Below are 22198 nucleotides of genomic sequence, written 5' to 3' on the forward strand. Positions count from 1 at the left end.
CCAGTCAGGCATTTTAACAGCTGTCTCACAGCCCATTTCTGGTTTTCCATTTCTCCAATACCTCAGGAATTTCCTGAGAGGTTCAGTTACTATGATATCAGCACAAGTGTGTTGTGAATGAAAACAAGAACTGGAGCCAACATCTGCTGAGCTGGGAGTCACCTTCAAAATGAGCCCAAAACATAAAGAAACATTTCCTGTGTGTAGGAGACTGAGGGGAATGAGCTACAGCTGGGGGAAAGGGGAGTTACTTCAGCAGCAGAGACACACAGGCTGGGCTCCTGCACTGGGCCTCACTGTGACTGGGTCCTGCCTTCCCTACCATGTCTCAGGCTCCTACTAGGACAAAGTCTGCAGCCCCAGTGTCACTGCTGGGGGACAGCTCCTGCCTCTCTGATGCTCTGAGGGGGCTCATTGACAACCCTCAGTTCAGGTAAGACTGACTGGCTGGTGTAACTGCTCAGATGGGGGGGAGCTTTCTCAGTTCTGCTAGTTTCTAACATCCATGTAGATATGGAAAAACATACTGCAGGGCTCTCAGATTGAGAATCATGTGCATAAACAGCCCTGCAGCATGTATATTTCATAATTGGCATATTTAAAGGGATATAAAACTGAAAATATTAAAGGGACTGTTTAACACTGTTTATGATCTATTTTTATAATAAAAATAATAATAATAATATTTTTATTCTGGGATAATTTCCTTTTTTATAACCCCATCACAGATTTTAGAGTATGTTTATGTTTAGAAAATGTTTAGTTATACACAGTGCAACAACGTTACAATATACTTTCGCTATTTATTTGAATGTTGCCCCTCTTCCTGTTAATTAAGTCTGAAAATTGGTAGCTGTCCAGTTCTTAAAAATCTCACGCAGAAGTGCACACAACAGACTTCACAAATCCAGCCCTGCTACATATCTGACTGGCTCTAATTGTCTTCAGCAGAATTGATAAGATGCAAACTCTAAAACAAAGACAACAAAATCATAGTTACTAGCCTTGACTGCTTAATGGGACACTCAAGTCAAAATTAAACTTTAATTATTCAGAGCATGTAATTAAACAACTTTCTAATTTACTTCCATTAAAAAAAAGTGCACAGTCTTTTTATTTTCAAACTTTTTAAGTCACCAGCAACTACTGAGCATGTGCAAGAATTCACAAAATAAGCGTATATGCATTTGTGATTGGTTGATGGCTGTCACATGGTACGTGTATGCATTTGTGATTGGCTGATGGCTGTCACATGGTACGTGTATGCATTTGTGATTGGCTGATGGCTGTCACATGGTACGTGTATGCATTTGTGATTGGCTGATGGCTGTCACATGGTACAGGGGGAGTAGAAATAGACATAACTTTTAAAGTTGTCAGAAAAAAAATGTACTATTCATTTGAAGTTCAGACTAAGTGCTATTGCATTTGTTGATTATGCAAATTTACTGTGTTGACAAGTCCTGATTGGCTCCTGCAAATAAAGAGGGTTGAGTTTGACTATTAAAAAGCAATTGCAGCAAATTAGGTGTTAATTCATTAAACAAAAATGTTTACACTTACCTAATATTTTAGTTTTTGCATGACTACAGTTTCTCTGTCTTTTCTGCTTAGTACAATTAGGGACAAATATAAAAAATAGACTGTGCAAACAAGGCTGTTTAGAAACCCTGTTAGTTACTTTCTCTAACAATTATATATCTATATTCCACACAGCCATAGAGGCCGAATTATCAAAGGTCTTGCGGACCTGATCTGACAGTGCGGATCAGGTCCGCAGGACCTCGCTGAATGCGGTGAGCAATACGCTCCGTATTCAGCATTGCACCAGCAGCTCACAAGAGCTGCTGGTGCAACGTCGCCCCCTGCAGATTCGTGGCCAATTGGCCGCCAGCAGGGAGGTGTCAATCAACCCGATCGTACTTGATCGGGTTGAATTGTGGCAATTCCTGTCCGCCTGATCAGAGCAGGCGGACAGGTTATGGAGCAGCAGTCTTTAGACCGCTTCTTCATAACTGCTGTTTCTGGTGAGTCTGAAGACTCGCCAGAAACGCGGGCCCACAAGCTCCATACAGAGCTTGATAAATGGGCCTCATTGTTTGTACAGTCTCTTTTATTGCCTGTTTTATATCTGTCCCTATTCGTCCTCAGTAGAAGAGATAGATAATGGGAAAACTGACATGGCACTTTATAAAAACTCAGTGAAATTGAGAAACCAGAGTTAAATGACATCAAATTCAAATTGGACAAAATAAACAATTAAATTATACTGCAAAGTTTTTTTTACTACACATAATTTAACATTTTATGCTAACGGGACATATTACTCAAAAATGTTCTTATCTATATGAAATAGCAGCAGTGAAACGTGGTAAAAATACTTTTTTGCATGAAAAAGGTTAAGTAAAAGCTGTCTTAATTCAAAGTGAAATGAATGGGAAGTGCATGATTCTGTATAACTGATTCCTGCGGCTCTACATCTTACTGGCTGATTGTGATAACGCCCTAAAAAAACAAACTTAGTTTATTCAGCACAGGAGCATATAAAAAAATATCCTCTTTTAAATGTAAAAGAGAACATATTTCAGTGTTATATCTCTTTAAAGTGATGGTCATGGTTTCAATTAACCAAGTGCAGAACTGCAGTAGACCCAGCTGTGTGACTGCCACTAATAATTAGCTCAGTTACTTTCTCTGCTAAAGACAAGCAGTTCTCTGTGGCTCCCGAGCTGTACTTACTATGGAGTAAATCACAATCCTTTAAAAAATGTATCCAATGATTTTCAACAGAAATGGGGAGTTTAGTAAGTAAATCATTTGATAAGCGCTTCTACAGGACTGCAATCCACCCCTATGTGTTTAACCCCTTAGTGACCAGACCATTTTTCAATTTTCTTACCGTTAGGGACCAGGGCTATTTTTATATTTCTGTAGTGTTTGTGTTTAGCTGTAATTTTCCTCTTACTCATTTACTGTACCCACACATATTATGCACCGTTTTTCTTGCCATTAAATAAACTTTCTAAAGATACCATTATTTTCATCATATCTTATAATTTGCTATAATTTTTTTTATAAAATATGATGAAAAAATTTACAAAAACACACTTTTTCTAACTTTGACCTCCAGAATCTGTTACACATCTACAACCACCAAAAAACACCCATGCTAAATAGTTTCTAAATTTTGTCCCAAGTTTAGAAATACGCAATGTTTACAGGTTCTTTGCTTTTTTTGCAAGTTATAGGACAATAAATACAAGTAGCACTTTGCTATTTCCAAACCATTTTTATTTTTCAAAATTAACGATAGTTTCATTGGAACACTGATATCTGTCAGGAATCCCTGAATAACCTTTCACATGTATATATTTTTTTTAGCAGACAACCCAAAGTTTTGATCTAGGCCTATTTTGGTATATTTTATCACTCCATTTCATCAACAAATGCGATCAAATAAAAAAAAATTGTTCACTTTTTGACAAACTTTAGGTTTCTCACTGAAATGATTTACAAATAGCGTGTGCAATTATGGCACAAATGGTTGTAAATGCTTCTCTGGGATCCCCTTTGTTCAGAAATAGCAGACATATATGACTTTGGCATTGCTTTTTGGTAATTAGAAGGCTGCTAAATGCCGCTGCGCACCACACTTGTATTATGCCCAGCAGTGAAGGGGTTAATTTGGTAGCTTGTAGGGAGCTTGTAGGGTTAATTTTAGCTGTAGTGTAGTAGACAACCCAAAGTATTGATATAGACCCATTTTGGTATATTTCATGCCACCATTTCACCGCCAAATGCGACCAAATAAAGAAAAAAAGTTAACCTATTCACTAACTTTAGGTTACTCACTTTGTTTGGAAATAGCAGACATATATGGCTTTGGCATTGCTTTTTGGTAATTAGAAGGCCGCTAAATGCCGCTGCGCACAACACTTGTATTATGCTTGTAGGGTTAATTTTAGCTTTAGTGTAGAGATCAGCCTCCCACCTGACACATCCCACCCCCTGATCCCTCCCTGACCCCTTTTAAACAGCTTTCTTCCCTCCCGCACCCCGCAATTGTCACTGCCATCTTAAGTGTGCCAGTACTAAAATAAAAGCCTTTTCATTTTTTTTAATATATATAAATAGTTTCTGCAGTGTAGGTTCCTCCCTAACCCCCCAACCTCCATGACCCCCCCCACAACAGCTCTCTTAAGCTCCCCCTATTTGTGGCCATCTTCCCTGTTTCTGATCAAATTTGCGCATTTTTTTTTTAAATGTTTATTTAGTATAACCCCATTTTTCCGTAGTGTAGCTGCCCCCTTAATATCCTCCCCCCTCCCAGATCCCTTTCCCAATAATTATTCCCCTCTCCCCCCCCTCCCAGATCCCTTTCCCAACAATTATTCCCCCCTCCCTCTCCCTCCTTCCCTTAGACAATGTGCACTGTACTGGGCGCACATGCGCTCCCGCCTGCCTCTGAGCACTCCCGGAAAAGCGGCCGGAACTACTCCAGCGATGGGCCGCCCACCCGCCTCCCTGCTATGACTCCCATCCACCAACGATGAATCGATCACAATCGCTTTTACCACTTGAAACCACCGAGGACCTACAGGATACGTCCTTGGTCATTAAGTGACAGTTTTTGTAGTTTTTTATCTCTTTAAAGTGAAGGTTAAGTTACCTGTTTTACAAACTTGAATTCAATTCTATTTGCCAAATAAATATGAGTCTCATTCATCGTTTTCATCACATTAAACGTTTTTCAAAGTTATCGCCATATGAAATCGCAATTTTAATATAATCCAAATCGACCCGTTGTTTTTTTTTATTTATTATTATTATTTAATCACGTTCTCAAAAGCACCAATTGAAAATCTGGCCGTTAGGCGGCCGTCGATCTACGTCACCCGCCTCATATTTTAAATGCGCATACGCTGCTGTCTTATCCTCCATTTTGGTCTCCAAGCACGCTCCCATTTCGCTATGTTGCATGCAAACTGCGCATTGGTGATTTAGATTGAAGAGTATCGCATGCGCATGAGTTGTTCACATCGGCATTGCGCGCATGCGCAATAGTTCGTATAGTTGTGCATGCGCTTGGGAGATGCGTATAGAGCGGGTGGGACCGCTCTATACGTAACATCAGAGATAACACGGAAGTAGAGGTGGGGAGGAGTATGGACGGAAACAGTAGGGAGATTAATATATATTATAAATATTGAAATTCCTAAATGAGATAAAAATAAACTTAGCGACCATGTTAATGTGCAATTAATGAATGCATTTAGCTATTCAAAGCATGAAAACTTTACCTTCACTTTAAACTTCCCTTCAGATAGGACATGCAGTTTTAAGAGACTTTTCAGTTTACTTAAATTATCAAATTGTGCACAATCCTATATAATAAAAGGCCAAGTGTGTTTGTCCGAAGCGGTCATGCGCAGTAGAGACAGCACGAGGACAAACACACCTGGCCTTTGAGTCCCTAGCTGAAGATCTGCCACCGTGGCAGGGCGTGAAGGGGCGTGGCCGAGAGTGAAGTGTTGTGAAGGGGGCGTGGCCGGGAGTGAAGGGCCGTGAAGGGGGCGTGGCCGGGAGTGAAGGGGGCGTGGTCGGGAGTGAAGGGGCGTGGTCGCGCAATAGAAGATGGGAGAGATATAGAGAGGGGGGAGAGAGAGAGAGCAAAAGACAGGGGGAGGGAGACAGCAAAAGAGAGAAGGGGAGGGAGACAGCAAAAGAGAGAAGGGGAGGGAGACAGCAAAAGAGAGGGGGAGGGAGACAGCAAAAGAGAGTGGGGAGAGAGACAGCAAAAGAGAGGGGGGAGAGAGACAGCAAAAGAGAGGGGGAGAGAGACAGCAAAAGAGAGGGGGAGAGAGAGAGCGCAAAAGAGAGGGGAGAGAGAGCGCAAAAGAGAGGGGAGAGAGAGCGCAAAAGAGAGGGGGGAGAGAGACAGCAAAAGAGAGGGGGAGAGAGAGCGCAAAAGAGAGGGGGAGAGAGAGCGCAAAAGAGAGGGGGAGAGAGCGCAAAAGAGAGGGGGAGAGAGAGATTGCTAAAGAGAGGGGGGAGAGAGCGCAAAAGAGAGGGGGGAGAGAGAGAGCGCAAAAGAGAGTGGGGAGAGAGAGAGAGCGCAAAAGAGAGGGGGGAGAGAGAGAGAGCGCAAAAGAGAGGGGGGAGAGAGAGCGCAAAAGAGAGGGGGGAGAGAGAGAGAGCGCAAAAGAGAGGGGGGAGAGAGCGCAAAAGAGAGGGAGAGAGAGCGCAAAAGAGAAAGAGAGAGAGCGCAAAAGAGAGGGGGGAGAGAGAGAGCTCAAAAGAGAGGGGTGAGAGAGAATGCTCAAAAGAGAGGGGAAGAGAGAGAGCAAAAGAGAGGGGGAGGGAGAGAGCGCAAGAGGTGGGACCGCTGTACTGTAAAAAATGGCCCGTGTGAACGGGCTTTAGGACTAGTCTTTTTATAATACACAATTACTGAGGCAGCAGCTACTACTAAGCATGTATAAAAGTTCACGGTGTATATGAAACTGTGATTGGCTGATGACTGTCACATGATATAGAGAACCGACAAATTGAAGTAAAGTTTGAAATTTGTCAGAAAAAAATCTACTTAATAAACACACAGTAGTGCAGGGTCGATAGACTTTATATTACATGCGCTAACAAATTAGACCTTGCTATTTTATACTATTATTACCCTTTAATTTCTTCTATTATATCCCTTTAAACCACTATATATTGAAACTAGCCTAAATGATAATATTAGTGTCATTCATTCTATAAATATGTTCATAAGCAATTAATTACATCTTTATACGAACATTTGACTTGTGATTTTTCTTCACAAGGCGCCTCGTCTGTGCTGGAGCAGGTTATTGAGGGTTAATTATTTAAGCAAACACTATTTTTATTCATCTACAGTTGTCACACAACAATAGTGTTTTGTGGTTTCAATTTTCCGAAGAGTTGTTCTAAAGAAAGCTACAAACAATAACGCCAGTGGAAAAGTCTGGTTGATATGGTTTCATTTCTGTGGCTTTTAACCACTTGAGTAAAGGTTCATGGCATCATCAAGAAACCTCCTGTGTATTTAAGTCCAGGTGGGGCTGTTGTTCTGAAATAGAATTGTCATACCATTAACCCACTCACTCCTGGAAATGTATTTTCTCTTAACCCGTGTTAACCCTTTTACTTGTATGTATGCAGAGTTTTTATCTGTACCCGTTTAAGTGGCATAAAGTGACATCTAACATATTTCCCTGCTAACCAGATATTGAAGCATTTGCAAGTATTACTTTTAAGGGGATGAGAGTCCTATGAATGGCAAATGGCAGAAAATATGTGCTGCGCTGTGCAATGTGTCTGAAAAATCAATGATTTAAAGGGACACAAAAGCTAAAACTTTTCAGTTTACTTTCATTATGAATTTTACATGGTACTCTTGATATCCTTTGTTGAGGAAGCACTTCTGGGAGCTAGCGATTGGTGGCTACATATAAATGCCTCTTGTCATTGGCTTACCAGGTGTGGTTATCTAGATCTTAGTAGTGTAATGTTGCCCTGTAGTTGCATTCGTATATGCCTTTAAAGCTATGATTTTGTTAGTAATTTATTTGTTTTGCAATCCAAGGACACATTCATTTAAAACCCCTGTGTGTATGTTTACCTTATTTCTTTGCTCCTGCACTGATTAATCAATCAGGTTGCACTCCAGCCTACAAAGGGGGAAAATTGTAGTAAAAATGAACAAAATAAATCATGAATGTATGTTATATATATATTAGCAGTAATTACACTTTTCATTTAAATGGCTAGTCTAGTGTTAAATAAAATTAACTATTATGCTAGATCATTCTTTGTTAATCAAATTCCCTTGCAAAGATGTCAAATACAGTCAAAGTTGTGCTTCTGTGTCGCTACTGATAAGGACACAGCTTTCCACCAATCCGAAGCAGGCATACACAAGTATGCTTCAAATAAGCAGGCAGTTAGGCCCATATCTATCATTCACTCCCCCTGTCCACACATTAGTAGTAGTAATAGTATCGTTATTGTTATTACACATTGTATTTTATATTAAAGAGACAGTAAAGTCATAATTAGACATTTGAGTTAAACTGATCATACAATTTTAAAAACTTTCCAATTTACTTGTATTATTTAATTTGCTTCCTTCTCTTGTTATCCTTTGCTGAAAGGTTTATCTAGGAAAGCTCAGGAGCAGCAAATATCCCAGGTTCTAGCTGCTGATTGGTGGCTGCATATATATATACTGATTGTCATTGGCTCACCCATATGTTCAGTTAGAAACCAGTAGTGCATTGCTGCTCCTTCAACAAATGTTACCAAGAGAATGAAGCAAATTTGATTATAGATGTAAACTGAAAGTTGTTTAAAATGCTATGTTCTACCTAAATCAAGAAAGAAAAAAATGTGGGTTTCATGTCCCTTTTAATGATCAAAATGATGATAGGTCTGATAAAGTATTATTTTGACCCCCTGCTACACAACTACATAAATAATTTCTATTACAAAAAATTTAATTTCTCTTGTAAGGTGTATCCAGTCCACGGATTCATCCATTACTTGTGGGATATTCTCCTTCCCAACAGGAAGCTGCAAGAGGATCACCCACAGCAGAGCTGTCTATATAGCTCCTCCCCTAACTGCCACCTTCAGTCATTCTCTTGCAGCTCTCGACAAGAAAGGAAGTATCAAGAGAGATGTGGTGAATTAGTGTAGTTTATCTTCAATCAAAAGTTTATTTTGAAACGGTACCGGCGTTGTACTGTTTTTACCTCAGGCAGAAATTAGAAGAAGAGTTTTGCCTGAGGTTTTTTATGATCTTAGCAGGTTGTAACTAAGGTCCACTGCTGTTCTCACACATAACTGAAGAGTATGAGAAAACTTCAGCTGGGGGAACGGCCTGCAGAATTAACTGCTCTGAGGTATGTGCAGTATATTTTTTTCTAGAGAGATAAGGTCTAGAAAATGCTGACAGTACCTGATATATTTAAGGTAAGCCTGATTGCAGTGATTTAACAAATGACTGGCATCATGCTTGCAGTAAAGGGTAATATTCATGTTACTTGCTCTTATGGCTTAGTATGTAAAACGTTTGCATAATATATAAAGAACGTTTTTTACTGAGGGTGATAAATCTTTATTGGGGCCTAGTTTTCCACATGGCTGACTAGATTTCTCCTAGGAGTAGTTATTTATGGCCCTTTCACTTTGAGTGCATGGTGGGAGGGGCCTATTTTCGCGCGCTCTAATTGCGCAATAGTTTTTACATTCTGAGACATCCAGCTTCCCTGAAGGAGTCCCCTGACATATTGGACCTCTGTAAGGGCTTTTTGTGCCTACAAAAGTCGTTTTATGGGAAGGTAGGAGCCACAGTAGAGCTGTGGCAGTTTGCTTGTGACTGTTATAACGGTTTTACAATTTGTTTGCTTCGTTTTTGAGCCTGAGGCGTTAATTATCCATTTGCAAGTGGGTGCAATGCTATTTTAGTCTATTATACACACTGTAAAAATTTCATAGAGTTAACTGCTTTTTTTCACTGTTTTGCAGTTTTTGTGTTTATTTTTTTCCCTTAAAGGCACAGTACCGTTTTTTATATTCTGCTTTTTCACATTAATTAAAGTGTTTTCCAAGCTTACTGGTCTCATTACTAGTCTGTTAAACATGCCTGACATAGAGGAAACTACTTGTTCATTATGTTTAGAAGCCATTGTGGAACCCCCTCTTAGAATGTGTACCAAATGCACTGATCTTACTATAAGTTATAAAGACCATATTCTGGCTTTAAAAGATTTATCACCAGAGGAAATTGACAAGGGGGAAGTTATGCTGACTAACTCTCCCCACGTGTCAGAGCCTATAACTCCCGCTCAAGGGACGCCAAGTACATCTAGCGCGCCCATTGCGTATACTTTACAAGACATGGCGGCAGTTATGAATCATACCCTTACAGAGGTATTGTCCAAACTGCCAGGGTTACAAGGAAAGTGAGACAGCTCTGGGGCTAGAACAAATACAGAGCTCTCTGACGCTTTAGTAGCTATGTCTGATATACCCTCACAATGTGCAGAAGCCGAAGCAGGAGAGCTTCTATCTGTGGGTGATTTTTCTGACTCAGGGAAGACACTTCAACCTGATTCTGATATGTCTACATTTAAATTTAAGCTTGAACACCTCCGCATGTTGCTCAGGGAGGTTTTAGCAACTCTGGATGACTGTGACGCCATTGTAGTCCCAGAGAAATTGTGTAAATTGGATAAATACTATGCAGTGCCTGTTTACACTGATGTTTTTCCAATACCTAAAGAGGTTTTCAGAAATTATTACTAAGGAATGAGATAGACCAGGTGTACCGTTCTCTCCCCCTCCTGTTTTTAAAAAGATGTTTCCTATAGATGCCGCTACACGGGACTTGTGGCAAATGGTCCCTAAGGTGGAGGGAGCAGTCTCTACCCTAGCGAAGCGTACAACTATCCCTGTCGAGGACAGTTGTGCTTTTCTAGATCCAATGGACAAAAAATTAGAGGGTTACCTTAAGAAAATTTTTATTCAACAAGGTTTTATTCTCCAGCCCCTTGCATGCATTGCCCCTGTCACTGCTGCTGCGGCCTTCTGGTTTGAGTCTCTAGAAGAGGGTCTACAGGGAGAAACCCCATTGGATGATATCCTTGACAAGCTTAAAGCTCTTAAGCTAGCCAATTCATTTGTTTCTGACGCCGTTGTTCATTTAACCAAGCTAACGGCTAAAAACTCAGGTTTTGCTATTCAGGCGCGTAGGGCGCTATGGCTTAAATCCTGGTCAGCTGGCGTTACTTCAAAGTCTAAGCTTCTCAATAACTATTCGGGCCTGGACTGAAGGAGATCATTTCTGATATTACTGGATGAAAAGGTCACGCCCTTCCTCAGAATAGGTCCAACAAATTAAGGACCAAACAGACTAATTTTCGTTCCTTTCGAAATTTCAAGAGTGGCGCAGCTTCAACTTCCTCTAATACAAAACAAGTGTGAAATTTTGCCCAGTCCAAGCCGTTCTGGAGACCTAACCAGGCTTGGAACAAAGGAAAGCAGGCCAAAAAACCTGCTGCTGCCTCTAAGACAGCATGAAAGATCAGCCCCCGATCTGGAAATGGATCTAGTAGGGGGCAGACTTTCTCTCTTCACCCAGGCTTGGGCAAGAGATGTCCAGGATCCCTGGGCGTTGGAAATTGTGTCCCAGGGATATCTTCTGGACTTCAAAGCTTCTTCCCCAAAAGGGAGATTTCATCTCTCACAATTATCTGCAAACCAGATAAAGAGAGGCATTCTTACATTGTGTTCAAGACCTCCTAGTTATGGGAGTGATCCACCCAGTTCCAAAGGAGGAACAGGGGCAAGGCTTCTATTCAAATCTTTTTGTAGTTCCCAAGAAAGAGGGAACTTTCAGACCAATCTTAGATCTCGAGATCCTAAACAAATTTCTCAGGGTCCCATCCTTCAAGATGGAGACTATTCGAACCATCCTACCTATGATCCAGGAGGGTCAATATATGACTACCGTGGACTTAAAGGAGGCTTATCTTCACATTCTGATACACAGAGATCATCATCGGTTTCTCAGGTTCGCCTTCCTAGACAGGCATTACCAGTTTGTGGCTCTTCCCTTTGGGTTAGCTACGGCACCAAGAATCTTTACAAAGGCTCTAGGGTCACTCCTAGCGGTCCTAAGGCCACGGGGTATAGCAGTAGCCCCTTACCTAGATGACATTCTGATGCAGGCGTTGAATTTTCAAATCACCAGGTCCCATACGGACATTGTGCTGGCATTCCTGAGGTCTCATGGGTGGAAAGTGAATGAAGAAAAGAGTTCTCTATCCCCTCTCACAAGAGTTTCCTTCCTAGGAACTCTGATAGATTCTGTAGAAATGAAGATTTACCTGACAGAGGCCAGGTTGTCAAAACTTCTAAATTCCTGCCGTGTTCTTTATTCTACTTCTCGCCCCTTCAGTGGCTCAGTGTATGGAAGTAATTGGCTTAATGGTAGCGGCAATGGACATAGTTCTGTTTGCCCGACTACATCTCAGACCGCTGCAACTTTGCATGCTCAGTCAGTGGAATGGGGATTACACAGATTTGTCCCCTCTACTAAATCTGGATCAAGAGACCAGAGATTCTCTTCTCTGGTGGCTATCTCGGGTCCATCTGTCCAAGGGTATGACCTTCCGCAGGCCAGATTGGACAATAGTAACGACAGATGCCAGCCTTCTGGGCTGGGGTGCAGTCTGGAACTCCCTGAAGGCTCAGGGCTCGTGGACTCAGGAGGAGGCACTCCTTCCGATAAACATTCTGGAACTAAGAGCGATATTCAATGCTCTTCAGGCTTGGCCTCAGCTTGCTGCGGTCAGGTTGATCAGATTTCAGTCGGACAATATCACGACTGTAGCCTACATCAACCATCAAGGGGGGAACAAGGAGTTCCCTAGCAATGTTGGAGGTTTCAAAAATAATTCTATGGGCAGAGGTTCACTCTTGCCATCTATCAGCTATCCATATCCCAGGAGTAGAGAACTGGGAGGTGGATTTTCTAAGTCAACAGACTTTTCATCCGGGGGAGTGGGAACTCCATCCGGAGGTGTTTGCACAGTTGATTCAACTTTGGGGCAAACCAGAACTGGATCTCATGGCGTCTCGTCAGAACGCCAAGCTTCCTTGTTACGGATCCAGGTCCAGGGATCCCAAGGCAGCGCTGATAGATGCTCAAGCAGCGCCTCTGTCCTTCAATCTGGCTTATGTGTTTCCACCGTTTCCTCTGCTCCCTCGTCTGATTGCCAAGATCAAGCAGGAGAGAGCTTCTGTGATTTTGATAGCACCTGCGTGGCCACGCAGGACTTGGTATGCAGATCTGGTGGACATGTCATCCCTTCCACCATGGACTCTGCCGCTGAGGCAGGACCTTCTACTTCAGGGTCCTTTCAACCACCCAAATCTAATTTCTCTGCGTCTGACTGCTTGGAGATTGAACGCTTGATTTTATCAAAACGTGGTTTCTCCGAGTCGGTCATTGATACCTTAATTCAGGCTCGAAAGCCTGTCACCAGGAAAATCTATCATAAGATATGGTGTAAATATCTACATTGGTGTGAATCCAAGGGTTACTCATGGAGTAAAGTCAGGATTCCCAGGATATTATCTTTTCTCCAAGAAGGATTGGAGAAGGGATTGTCAGCTAGTTCCTTAAAGGGACATATTTCTGCTCTGTCTATTCTTTTGCACAAGCGTCTGGCGGATGTTCCAGACATTCAGGCGTTTTGTCAGGCTTTAGTTAGAATCAAGCCTGTGTTTAAACCTGTTGCTCCGCCATGGAGTTTAAATTTAGTTCTTAAAGTTCTTCAAGGGGTTCCGTTTGAACCTCTGCATTCCATAGATATCAAGCTTTTATCTTGGAAAGTTCTGTTTTTGGTAGCTATCTCTTCGGCTCGAAGAGTTTCCGAGTTATCTGCCTTACAGTGTGATTCCCCTTATCTGATCTTCCATGCAGATAAGGTAGTTTTGCGTACCAAACCTGGGCTTCTTCCTAAGGTGGTATCTAATAAGAATATCAATCAGGAGATTGTTGTTCTGTCACTGTGTCCTAATCCTTCTTCAAAGAAGGAACGTCTATTACATAATCTTGACGTGGTTCGTGCTTTAAAGTTTTATTTACAAGCTACTAAGGATTTTCGTCAAACATCGGCATTGCTTGTTGTCTACTCTGGACAGAGAAGAGGCCAAAAGGCTTCAGCAACATCTCTTTCTTTTTGGTTAAGAAGTATAATCCTCTTAGCTTATGAGACTGCTGGCCAGCAGCCTCCTGAAAGAATTACAGCTCATTCCACTAGAGCGGTGGCTTCCACATGGGCTTTTAAAAATGAGGCTTCTGTTGAACAGATTTGTAAGGCGGCGACTTGGTCTTCGCTTCATACTTTTTCTAAATTCTACAAATTTGATACTTTTGCTTCTTCGGAGGCTATTTTTGGGAGAAAGGTCTTACAGGCAGTGGTGCCTTCCGTTTAAGGACCTGCCTTGTCCCTCCATTCATCCGTGTCCTATAACTTTGGTATTGGTATCCCATAAGTAATGGATGAATCCGTGGACTGGATACACCTTACAAGAGAAAACAAAATTTATGCTTACCTGATAAATTTATTTCTCTTGTGGTGTATCCAGTCCACGGCCCGCCCTGTCATTTTAAGGCAGGTGTTTTTTATTTTTAAACTACAGTCACCACTGCACCCTATAGTTTCTCCTTTCTCTTGCTTGTCTTTGATTGAATGACTGGAGGTGGCAGTTAGGGGAGGAGCTATTTAGACAGTGTTACGGTACCAACAGTGTACCAAGGGTTAATACCAGGGAACAATGTCCTGCATAGGGAATCAGCAATTCACAACCCAGCCAGTTTTCAGGTTTAAACAGAATGACAACTTTATTTGAAGGCAGCACACAGATTTATACAGGTTTTTGACCCCCCCTCAGATGGGGGTTGAAAGAATGTTGTACATTAGATAAAAGGGAGAAGCGCCCTTGACATGATACAATAGAATTATATTACTTAAATACTTTACTTAGGCAGATAACAACTTAAACACATTTGGCTTGTCTTATCACCTAGCGTCTGTTCTCTGAGGGTGATTAAACAATGGCCTGTTTATTACTTAAATGTAATTATAGCACACAATAGCTGAGGCCAGAAAACCTGTCTTTAGAAATTAGATTCTTAAAGCTAAACACAGTTAACTCTTTCAGTCCTGACAGAAGGGTCTGTCACATAGCTCCCCCCTTGTGGAACACTCCGGCAGACCCGGCTTGACCCTTTTGCGGGTCAACCTGGGGATGACCGGACTAAGGGGTGGTAGGCATGTCAGTTTGCTGGGACAATCCATCTGTATTCCCGTTATGAGAGAGAATCCCTGTCTGTATAAATAAGGGTTCAACCTCTTCAGTGCCCCGACTAGGGCTAAACAGTCCTTCAAAATATCATCGGCTTCTTTACGTGGTTTTTGTACCTGCTCTTTATAGGTATCCACAATCCCTTCATACTGACATAGGGTGCCCTTGAGTTGCTGCACCTCACTATGAGCCAGCGTCAGCTTCTCCTCCAGTGTCACTAAGTTTGTCCTTAATGTTTCATGTTCCACTCTCAAGCTGGTGTTTTCTGCAGTCTGTCGGTGCAGCTTGTCTAGCAGAGATTCCTGTTCTAAACGTGCTTTTTCCTCTGCACTCCTCTTCTCTCCCGCTAGCACTGTTACATGATTATTTAACGTGACCATTTTATCCTCTACGTGACTCTTCTCCTTCATCAGCGCATTGTAACGTGACTCCCACATATCAATAGCGGATAGAGATTTACTGAGCTCAGCGTCCTGGGGCTTAGCAGCAGGGGGGTCAGTCTCTGCTGCACGGATCTGAGCACGGGTAGTCACAGGGTTAACATCAGCGGGACCCATGGGAGCATAGGCAGAAACAAGGGGGACCAAGGTATTTCCAAGGAGAACATCAGCTGGTAAATCCTTCATGACCCCCACATTCACAGGTCTAGCGCCCCCTCCCCAATCCAAATGCACCCTGGCAACAGGTAGGCGGAACACAGTGCCCCCTGCTACCCTCACAGCCACAGTGTCTCCTGTGTGCTGTTTCTCAGACACCAAGTTCTTTCTAAGCAAGGTCATGGTAGCACCAGTATCCCGTAGACCACTGACCTCCTTCCCATTCACTTTAACCAGTTGCCGGTTATTCCGGTGGGCAGCTTGCACAAGGTCTGCCTCATGTAGGATGCCCCAGCATTCTTGCGCCTCTACATAGCGGGCCGCAGGCTGAGGATTACGTGGGATTCCGCTAGCGGGTCTTCTCCAGGACTGTGCTTGGTTCGCTGCGTTTAGGGGACACTCTGGTCTTTTGTGCCCTAGTTGCTTACATCCAAAGCACCGAATAGGTTGTGAGTAGCCCCGCGAATTGAACCAGGCTCTCTGAGGGTAGTTCGTGGCCCGAGACCGTGTGGTATAGCGGTGTGCTGGGGGTTGGTAACTGGCAGGTGCTGGGGTGACTGGGGGTCTGTACTCCACTCTGGCAGGGGGCTTAGTGGTAGCAGTGTCCAGTTTGCGGGCATCCGTATACTCATCTGCCAAGCGAGCCGCTTCATGCAGGGTGGAGGGTTTACGGTCCCGAACCCACTCTCGAACTCCTGCGGGTAACTTGTCGAAGCAATGTTCCAACAGGAATAGCTGCAGCACCTCTTCCCCAGATACGGCTTGGCACCCCGCTATCCAGTGAGCTGCTGTGCGGTGCACCTTACATGCCCACTCAAGGTAGGAATCACCAGCCAATTTAACAGTGTCTCTGAACCGCCTCCGGTATGCCTCCGGTGTAACCGCATACCTGGAGAGCAGAGCCTCTTTTACAGTATTATAATCCCCGACTTCCTCATCTGGAATGGCCCGAAAAGCCTCACTGGCCCGGCCGGATAATTTTCCGGATAATATCATGACCCAGTCCTCTGCGGGTACCTTGTGTAGTGCACATTGCCTCTCAAAATCCGCAAGGTACCCATCAATCTCTCCTTCTGTTTCCAGGAAGTTTTTAAAAGCTGCAAAATTTACTTTTCCCTTTTCCACTGGGGTTGCTGTGACTTGGGCTGCTGCAGCGCCGCTTTGGCGAAGTAGGTTGGCCTCCACAGCTGCTATGACCCGGTCGATAATTTCCGCAGATGGGTTGGGGCCATAATGTGCCAGTCTTATTTTAACCGCCCGATCAAAGCTTGCTTCTTCAGGGGTTCTGTCTGATATGCTGGGCCCATTGGTTCCTTCTGTCCCTGGTACACTTTCCATCTTAGTCAGTATTGTAATAATCCCCCTCTTCCTGAGGATACTGGCTTGTGTAGTTGCTCTTCTGGGCGAAAAGGTTCATTCCGTCGCTTGCCACCAATTGTTACGGTACCAACTGTGTACCAAGGGTTAATACCAGGGAACAATGTCCTGCATAGGGAATCAGCAATTCACAACCCAGCCAGTTTTCAGGTTTAAACAGAATGACAACTTTATTTGAAGGCAGCACACAGATTTATACAGGTTTTTGACCCCCCCTCAGATGGGGGTTGAAAGAATGTTGTACATTAGATAAAAGGGAGAAGCGCCCTTGACATGATACAATAGAATTATATTACTTAAATACTTTACTTAGGCAGATAACAACTTAAACACATTTGGCTTGTCTTATCACCTAGCGTCTGTTCTCTGAGGGTGATTAAACAATGGCCTGTTTATTACTTAAATGTAATTATAGCACACAATAGCTGAGGCCAGAAAACCTGTCTTTAGAAATTAGATTCTTAAAGCTAAACACAGTTAACTCTTTCAGTCCTGACAGAAGGGTCTGTCACAGACAGCTCTGCTGTGGGTGATCCTCTTGCAGCTTCCTGTTGGGAAGGAGAATATCCCACAAGTAATGGATGAATCCGTGGACTGGATACACCACAAGAGAAATAAATTTATCAGGTAAGCATAAATTTTGTTTTTTTTTTCTGTCAAACTGAGAGGAAAACATCCCTCTGTTTCACCGCATTATAAGTGGGATTTTCGGCCATAAAGTGATGTAGCCCAACCTCCTAATCTGTGCCTTATCATGTACATGTTGTCACTTGGGTTGAAGTGGTCAATGACAGCATTACTTTGTGCCTATTGGTTCACATGTTAATCTGACAGGCCACTGTTATTTTATGCATTTAGACACTTTCCACCCACGTTTGTACAAAAAAAGTGAAATTCAGATACAGTTTCTAGCTTGTGGTCAGTAACACAGTAATGTGAGGCTGTGAGCATTCCCGGTATTGCCCTGGTTACAGATGTGTAGGTGTAAAGATCACCAGGTTAATGAAAAGAGCAAACCCCAAACAAAAATACAAAGTACTGATGCAATATGTGCTAGTAACAAAAATAGAACATCAAACGGAACACAACAGAAATCTGTCTGCAACCCTGTGGGGAACTGACTGCAACTATAATAGCACACTGACACTTTAGTCTGTTCACATAAAGCAATCAATCAACCTAGAACTACAATTAGTAGTTAGTAACCTTTTTTTCCAACATATGTGAGAATAATATCAGCAACATGTAGATACATAACTTTTTTTAAGAGACATTTAAATGCAAACATTAGGGGCTCGATCCAATATGCAGCGTCGCCTGCAAAAGCCGGCGACGCCGGTTTTTGCGCTGTTTTGGTATTACATATACGACGTAACTTACAAGTTACGTGCGTATATTCACCCGTCGCCCGCAGTTTTTACTCCCATAAGCTAACATGGGACCGCGTCGTAAATCGGTATCCAATATCCAGCGCAAGGACTTACGTGGCGAAAATGGAGAAATATTACTCCCTTTTACCTCGCCATAAAAGGCAGCCGTAGCAAGCCTTGCGCTGACTATGGGAGCACCGTAACTCCCGAAAATGCCTGCAAAAATAAACTAACACCTAACGCATGCGCAATGTCTATCTATCTGTCAACCACAATCCCCCACCGAACTTACAATCTAGATGGGTAGGATGGGAAACAGGAGGGGGGACTGCAAAGGTGAAAATGATATTAGTGAGGAGATAGAGGGCAACTGTTAGTTAAGTGAAGTTAGTTTATTAATAAGTCGGGTGATAAGCTTCCCTGAACAGAAAGGTCTTTAGGGAATGTTTAAAGGAGGAGAGGTTAGGGGCAAGTCTGACAGCACGAGGAAGTGCGTTCCAGAGGGTTGGTGCTGCACGAGAGAAGTCCTGTAGTCTAGCATGAGATGAGGTAATGGTAGAGGACGCAAGAAGCAGGTCATTGTTGGATTTTAGGTGGCGGGCAGGAGTGTATTTATTGATAAGTGAGGACAGGTAGGGTGCGGCAGCATTGGTGAGGGCTTTGTAGGTCAGGGTGAGAATTTTGAATTTAACTCTGTTGTGAATGGGGAGCCAGTGAAGGGACTTACAGAGAGGTGCAGCAGAAACAGAGCATCGAGAGAGGTGGATTAGTCTGGCAGATGCATTAAGGATGGATTGGAGGGGAGAGAGGTGGGAGAGAGGGAGGCCAGTTAGTAAGTTGTTACAGTAGTCAAGTCGGGAAATTACCAGGGAGTGGATTAGCTGTTTAGTAGTTTCAGCACTTAGAAACGGACGAATTTTGGAGATGTTGCGTAGGTGGTTGCGGATTAAGGGTTAATAGTTTTTAATAGGTAGTTTGTGATGTTGGGGTTGTCGGATTTAGGGGTTAATAATTTAGTTATTACTTGCGGTGTGGGTTTGATGGTGGATATAGGGGTTAATAGTTTAAATAGGCATATTGCGTTGTGGGGGGTTGTTGGACTCTAGGGGTTAATACATTTATTATTAGTTGTGAGCGGGCGGGATTGCGGATATAGGGGTTTTACGTGTTGAGCTTATTTTTGGGAGGCGTGTTAGAGTTTTACGGGAGATTCGTTATTTTCTTTACTTTTATTAGGCTTGCAGTTTCTAAAGTGCCGTAAGTCACTGGCTACTCCAGAAATTTGTATTTACGCTCATTTCTGTACATCGCTAGTTTATCAGACTTACGGCACTTAGGAAATGCTGGTGCCGTATATGTAATACCCCGATGTGCAAGGTGAAATTACGGGCAGCGCGGGTTTCTGCGCTTACGCTGAAACCTGCACCGTATATATAGGATCGGGCCCTTGATGCTTTAAATTAATTCTAACATGCATGTATTATATTATTGTCCCTAGCTAACTTTTTAAGTGGTTAATTCCAGCTTGGGAGCTGAAGGTGGACTTCTGGTAAGCCAATAACAATTTTACTATTTTTTTATGTCATGTTTTTCTGTTACAGCAATAATATTTATATATATATATATATATATATATATATATATATATATATATATATATATATACTGTATATATAAATCGGAGGCATAACTAGTAACCTCTGAGCCCCGGGGCAATAATCCATGAAGCCCTTTGTGGCATCACCGGCACTCCCATGAAGCCTGGGAGTGCCGCGCACTAGGCCACCAACTATCTATAGTGAGGGGGATCACTGAAAACAGTGTTTGATTGGCGACCCCCTGCAAGGGCTCACCATGCACCTACAGGTAGCAATGTGCACCGAAGTGGTTAAAACGCATCCTTGTAAGAATTTTTTTTGGGTGTTTTAATATTGTGTACTAATTTGTATGTTAACAGTAAAGGGGTCATAGGCTAAATTTCCCAGTGTTCTTTGCAACATCAAAACAATATATTTATCAATTGGTCTTATTTATAAAATGTATTTTTAAGTTTCGCAATCCACATGAATGTGCATCACTAATATGTAATTAAAGGGAGATGATACCCAAATGTTGAAGCACTTGAAAGTGATGCAGCATAGCTTTTAAAAGCTGTCTAGAAATTATCACCTGAACATCTCCTATATAAAAAGGAAGATATTTACCTAAAATTATTCACACCCCACTGTAAAGAGACTTTAAGCAGCCAATCAGGATGCAAGTTCCAGGACTTGCAAGGGAGTGTGCATCTGGCAAGTGCAGGCACAGTAATCTTATTTTCCTATTCAATTTAATGAAGTTTGCTATGAAATCTCATGAGATCAAAGCATGACCTCACCACTGCTGATGCTGATTGGCTATTGGTTTGATTGTTTTTTTTTGGACAGCAGCTGAAGCGTAACTGTTCACAGAGCACTTACTATTGTAAGCTGAAGAAATTGTGAGATAAAAGTTCTTCCCTTTGTACATAGAGATGTTCAGGTGATGTTTTCTTGTTAACTTTTTATAGTTATGCTGCGTCACTTTTAAGTGATTTAGTTAGCAAATGAGTTTTATGTCCCTTTAAAGGGACATAAAACAAGTTGGATAGAGACAAAATATAATAATATGTACTTTAATTACTTTGCCTGCAAATTTATACTGCAGTGCCTCACCATTAACCCTTTCTTTTTAGTTTTTGAATTGTAAAGCTCTAACTTCCCCCCACACAATTCCTTCTATGGCTGTATCTATATCTATGGTTTTTTTGGTAGAATGCAAAAATGCATATGGATTATCTGCTGGAGCATGCATAGAAGCTGTGAACTCAGTTGAAATACAATGCCTGTGTCTAAACACTGATAGGGGGGGGTGGAGTTGGCTTCTCCAGGCAGCTTAGCTATGCAATTCATTTTGCTTATTTTTTAATATTATTTTAAAATACTTGGCAGCAATTTTTAAACAATTTGTTTATGCAAACTATTTTTAATTAATTAGCCCTTTTAGGATATGCACAGATCTCAACCTGTTTTATGTCCCTTTTAAATAATTTGATTCTTCTAAGTTTCCTAAAATGCCTTAAAGGGATATTATACACTCAAAAAAATATGGGCTATTTAAATAAAGCATTCCAAGAAGATAAAGGTATCTATTTATCAAGCTGTCAACCGCAAATACGCTGGAATTCCGCAGCGTATTTGTGGCGAGCCTGATTCCCCTTAGTTATCAAACCCTACAGACCGGCAAAAGTAGAATGTTGTGACGTAACATACGATCGGCCGGACTCAGTCCGACACAGATCGATGGTTACGTCATTACAGAAGTTCCTAATGCAAATTTGGCACAATCTGACTACTTTTGCTAGTTATCAAATGTCTACCAGGTACGCTCGGCACTATTCCAGCCCAGCGTACCTGGTTTTCAATCCGCCGCCCTGGATGCGGCGGATGCCATAGGAATCAATGGGAGTCTGAAAGCAGCGAAAGCTTATGTTCGCTGCTGCTCGATATCCCATTGATTCCTATGGGAACGTTTACATGTACCCTGAGTCTAAACACCCCTAATCTGCCCCCCCCTCACCGCCGCCACCTACATTATACTTATTAACCCCTAAACCGCCGCTCACGGACCCCGCCACAACTAAATAAAGTGTTTAACCCCTAAACTGCCACTCCTGGAGCCCACCGCCACCTACATTATATTTCTTAACCCCTAATCTGCCCCCCCTACACCGCCGCCACCTACATTGTATTTATTAACCCCTAATCTGCCCCCCCTACACCGCCGCCACCTACATTATATTTATTAACATCTAATCTCCCCCCCCTACACTGCCGCCACTATATTAAATTAATTAACCCCTAAACCTAAGTCTAACCCTAACCCTAACACTCCTAACTTAAATATAATTTAAATAAATCTAAATAAATATTCCTA

At 42.3% G+C, this 22198-nt stretch overlaps 1 protein-coding gene across 1 annotated transcript in view; it reads left to right on the forward strand.

Moving 5' to 3' along the window:
• Nucleotides 1-273: 273 nt before the first annotated feature.
• BTBD19 (BTB domain containing 19) overlaps nucleotides 274-22198 on the forward strand; it is a 170826-nt gene continuing 148901 nt past the window's right edge. Inside the window, exon 1 of the mRNA XM_053693552.1 lies at nucleotides 274-433. Within this exon, the coding sequence (XP_053549527.1) occupies nucleotides 324-433 (110 nt within the window). The 5' untranslated portion in view covers nucleotides 274-323. The remainder of the gene's footprint in view (nucleotides 434-22198) is intronic.

This window comes from Bombina bombina, chromosome 10, assembly GCF_027579735.1.
Source record: "Bombina bombina isolate aBomBom1 chromosome 10, aBomBom1.pri, whole genome shotgun sequence".
Classification (NCBI taxonomy): domain Eukaryota; kingdom Metazoa; phylum Chordata; class Amphibia; order Anura; family Bombinatoridae; genus Bombina; species Bombina bombina.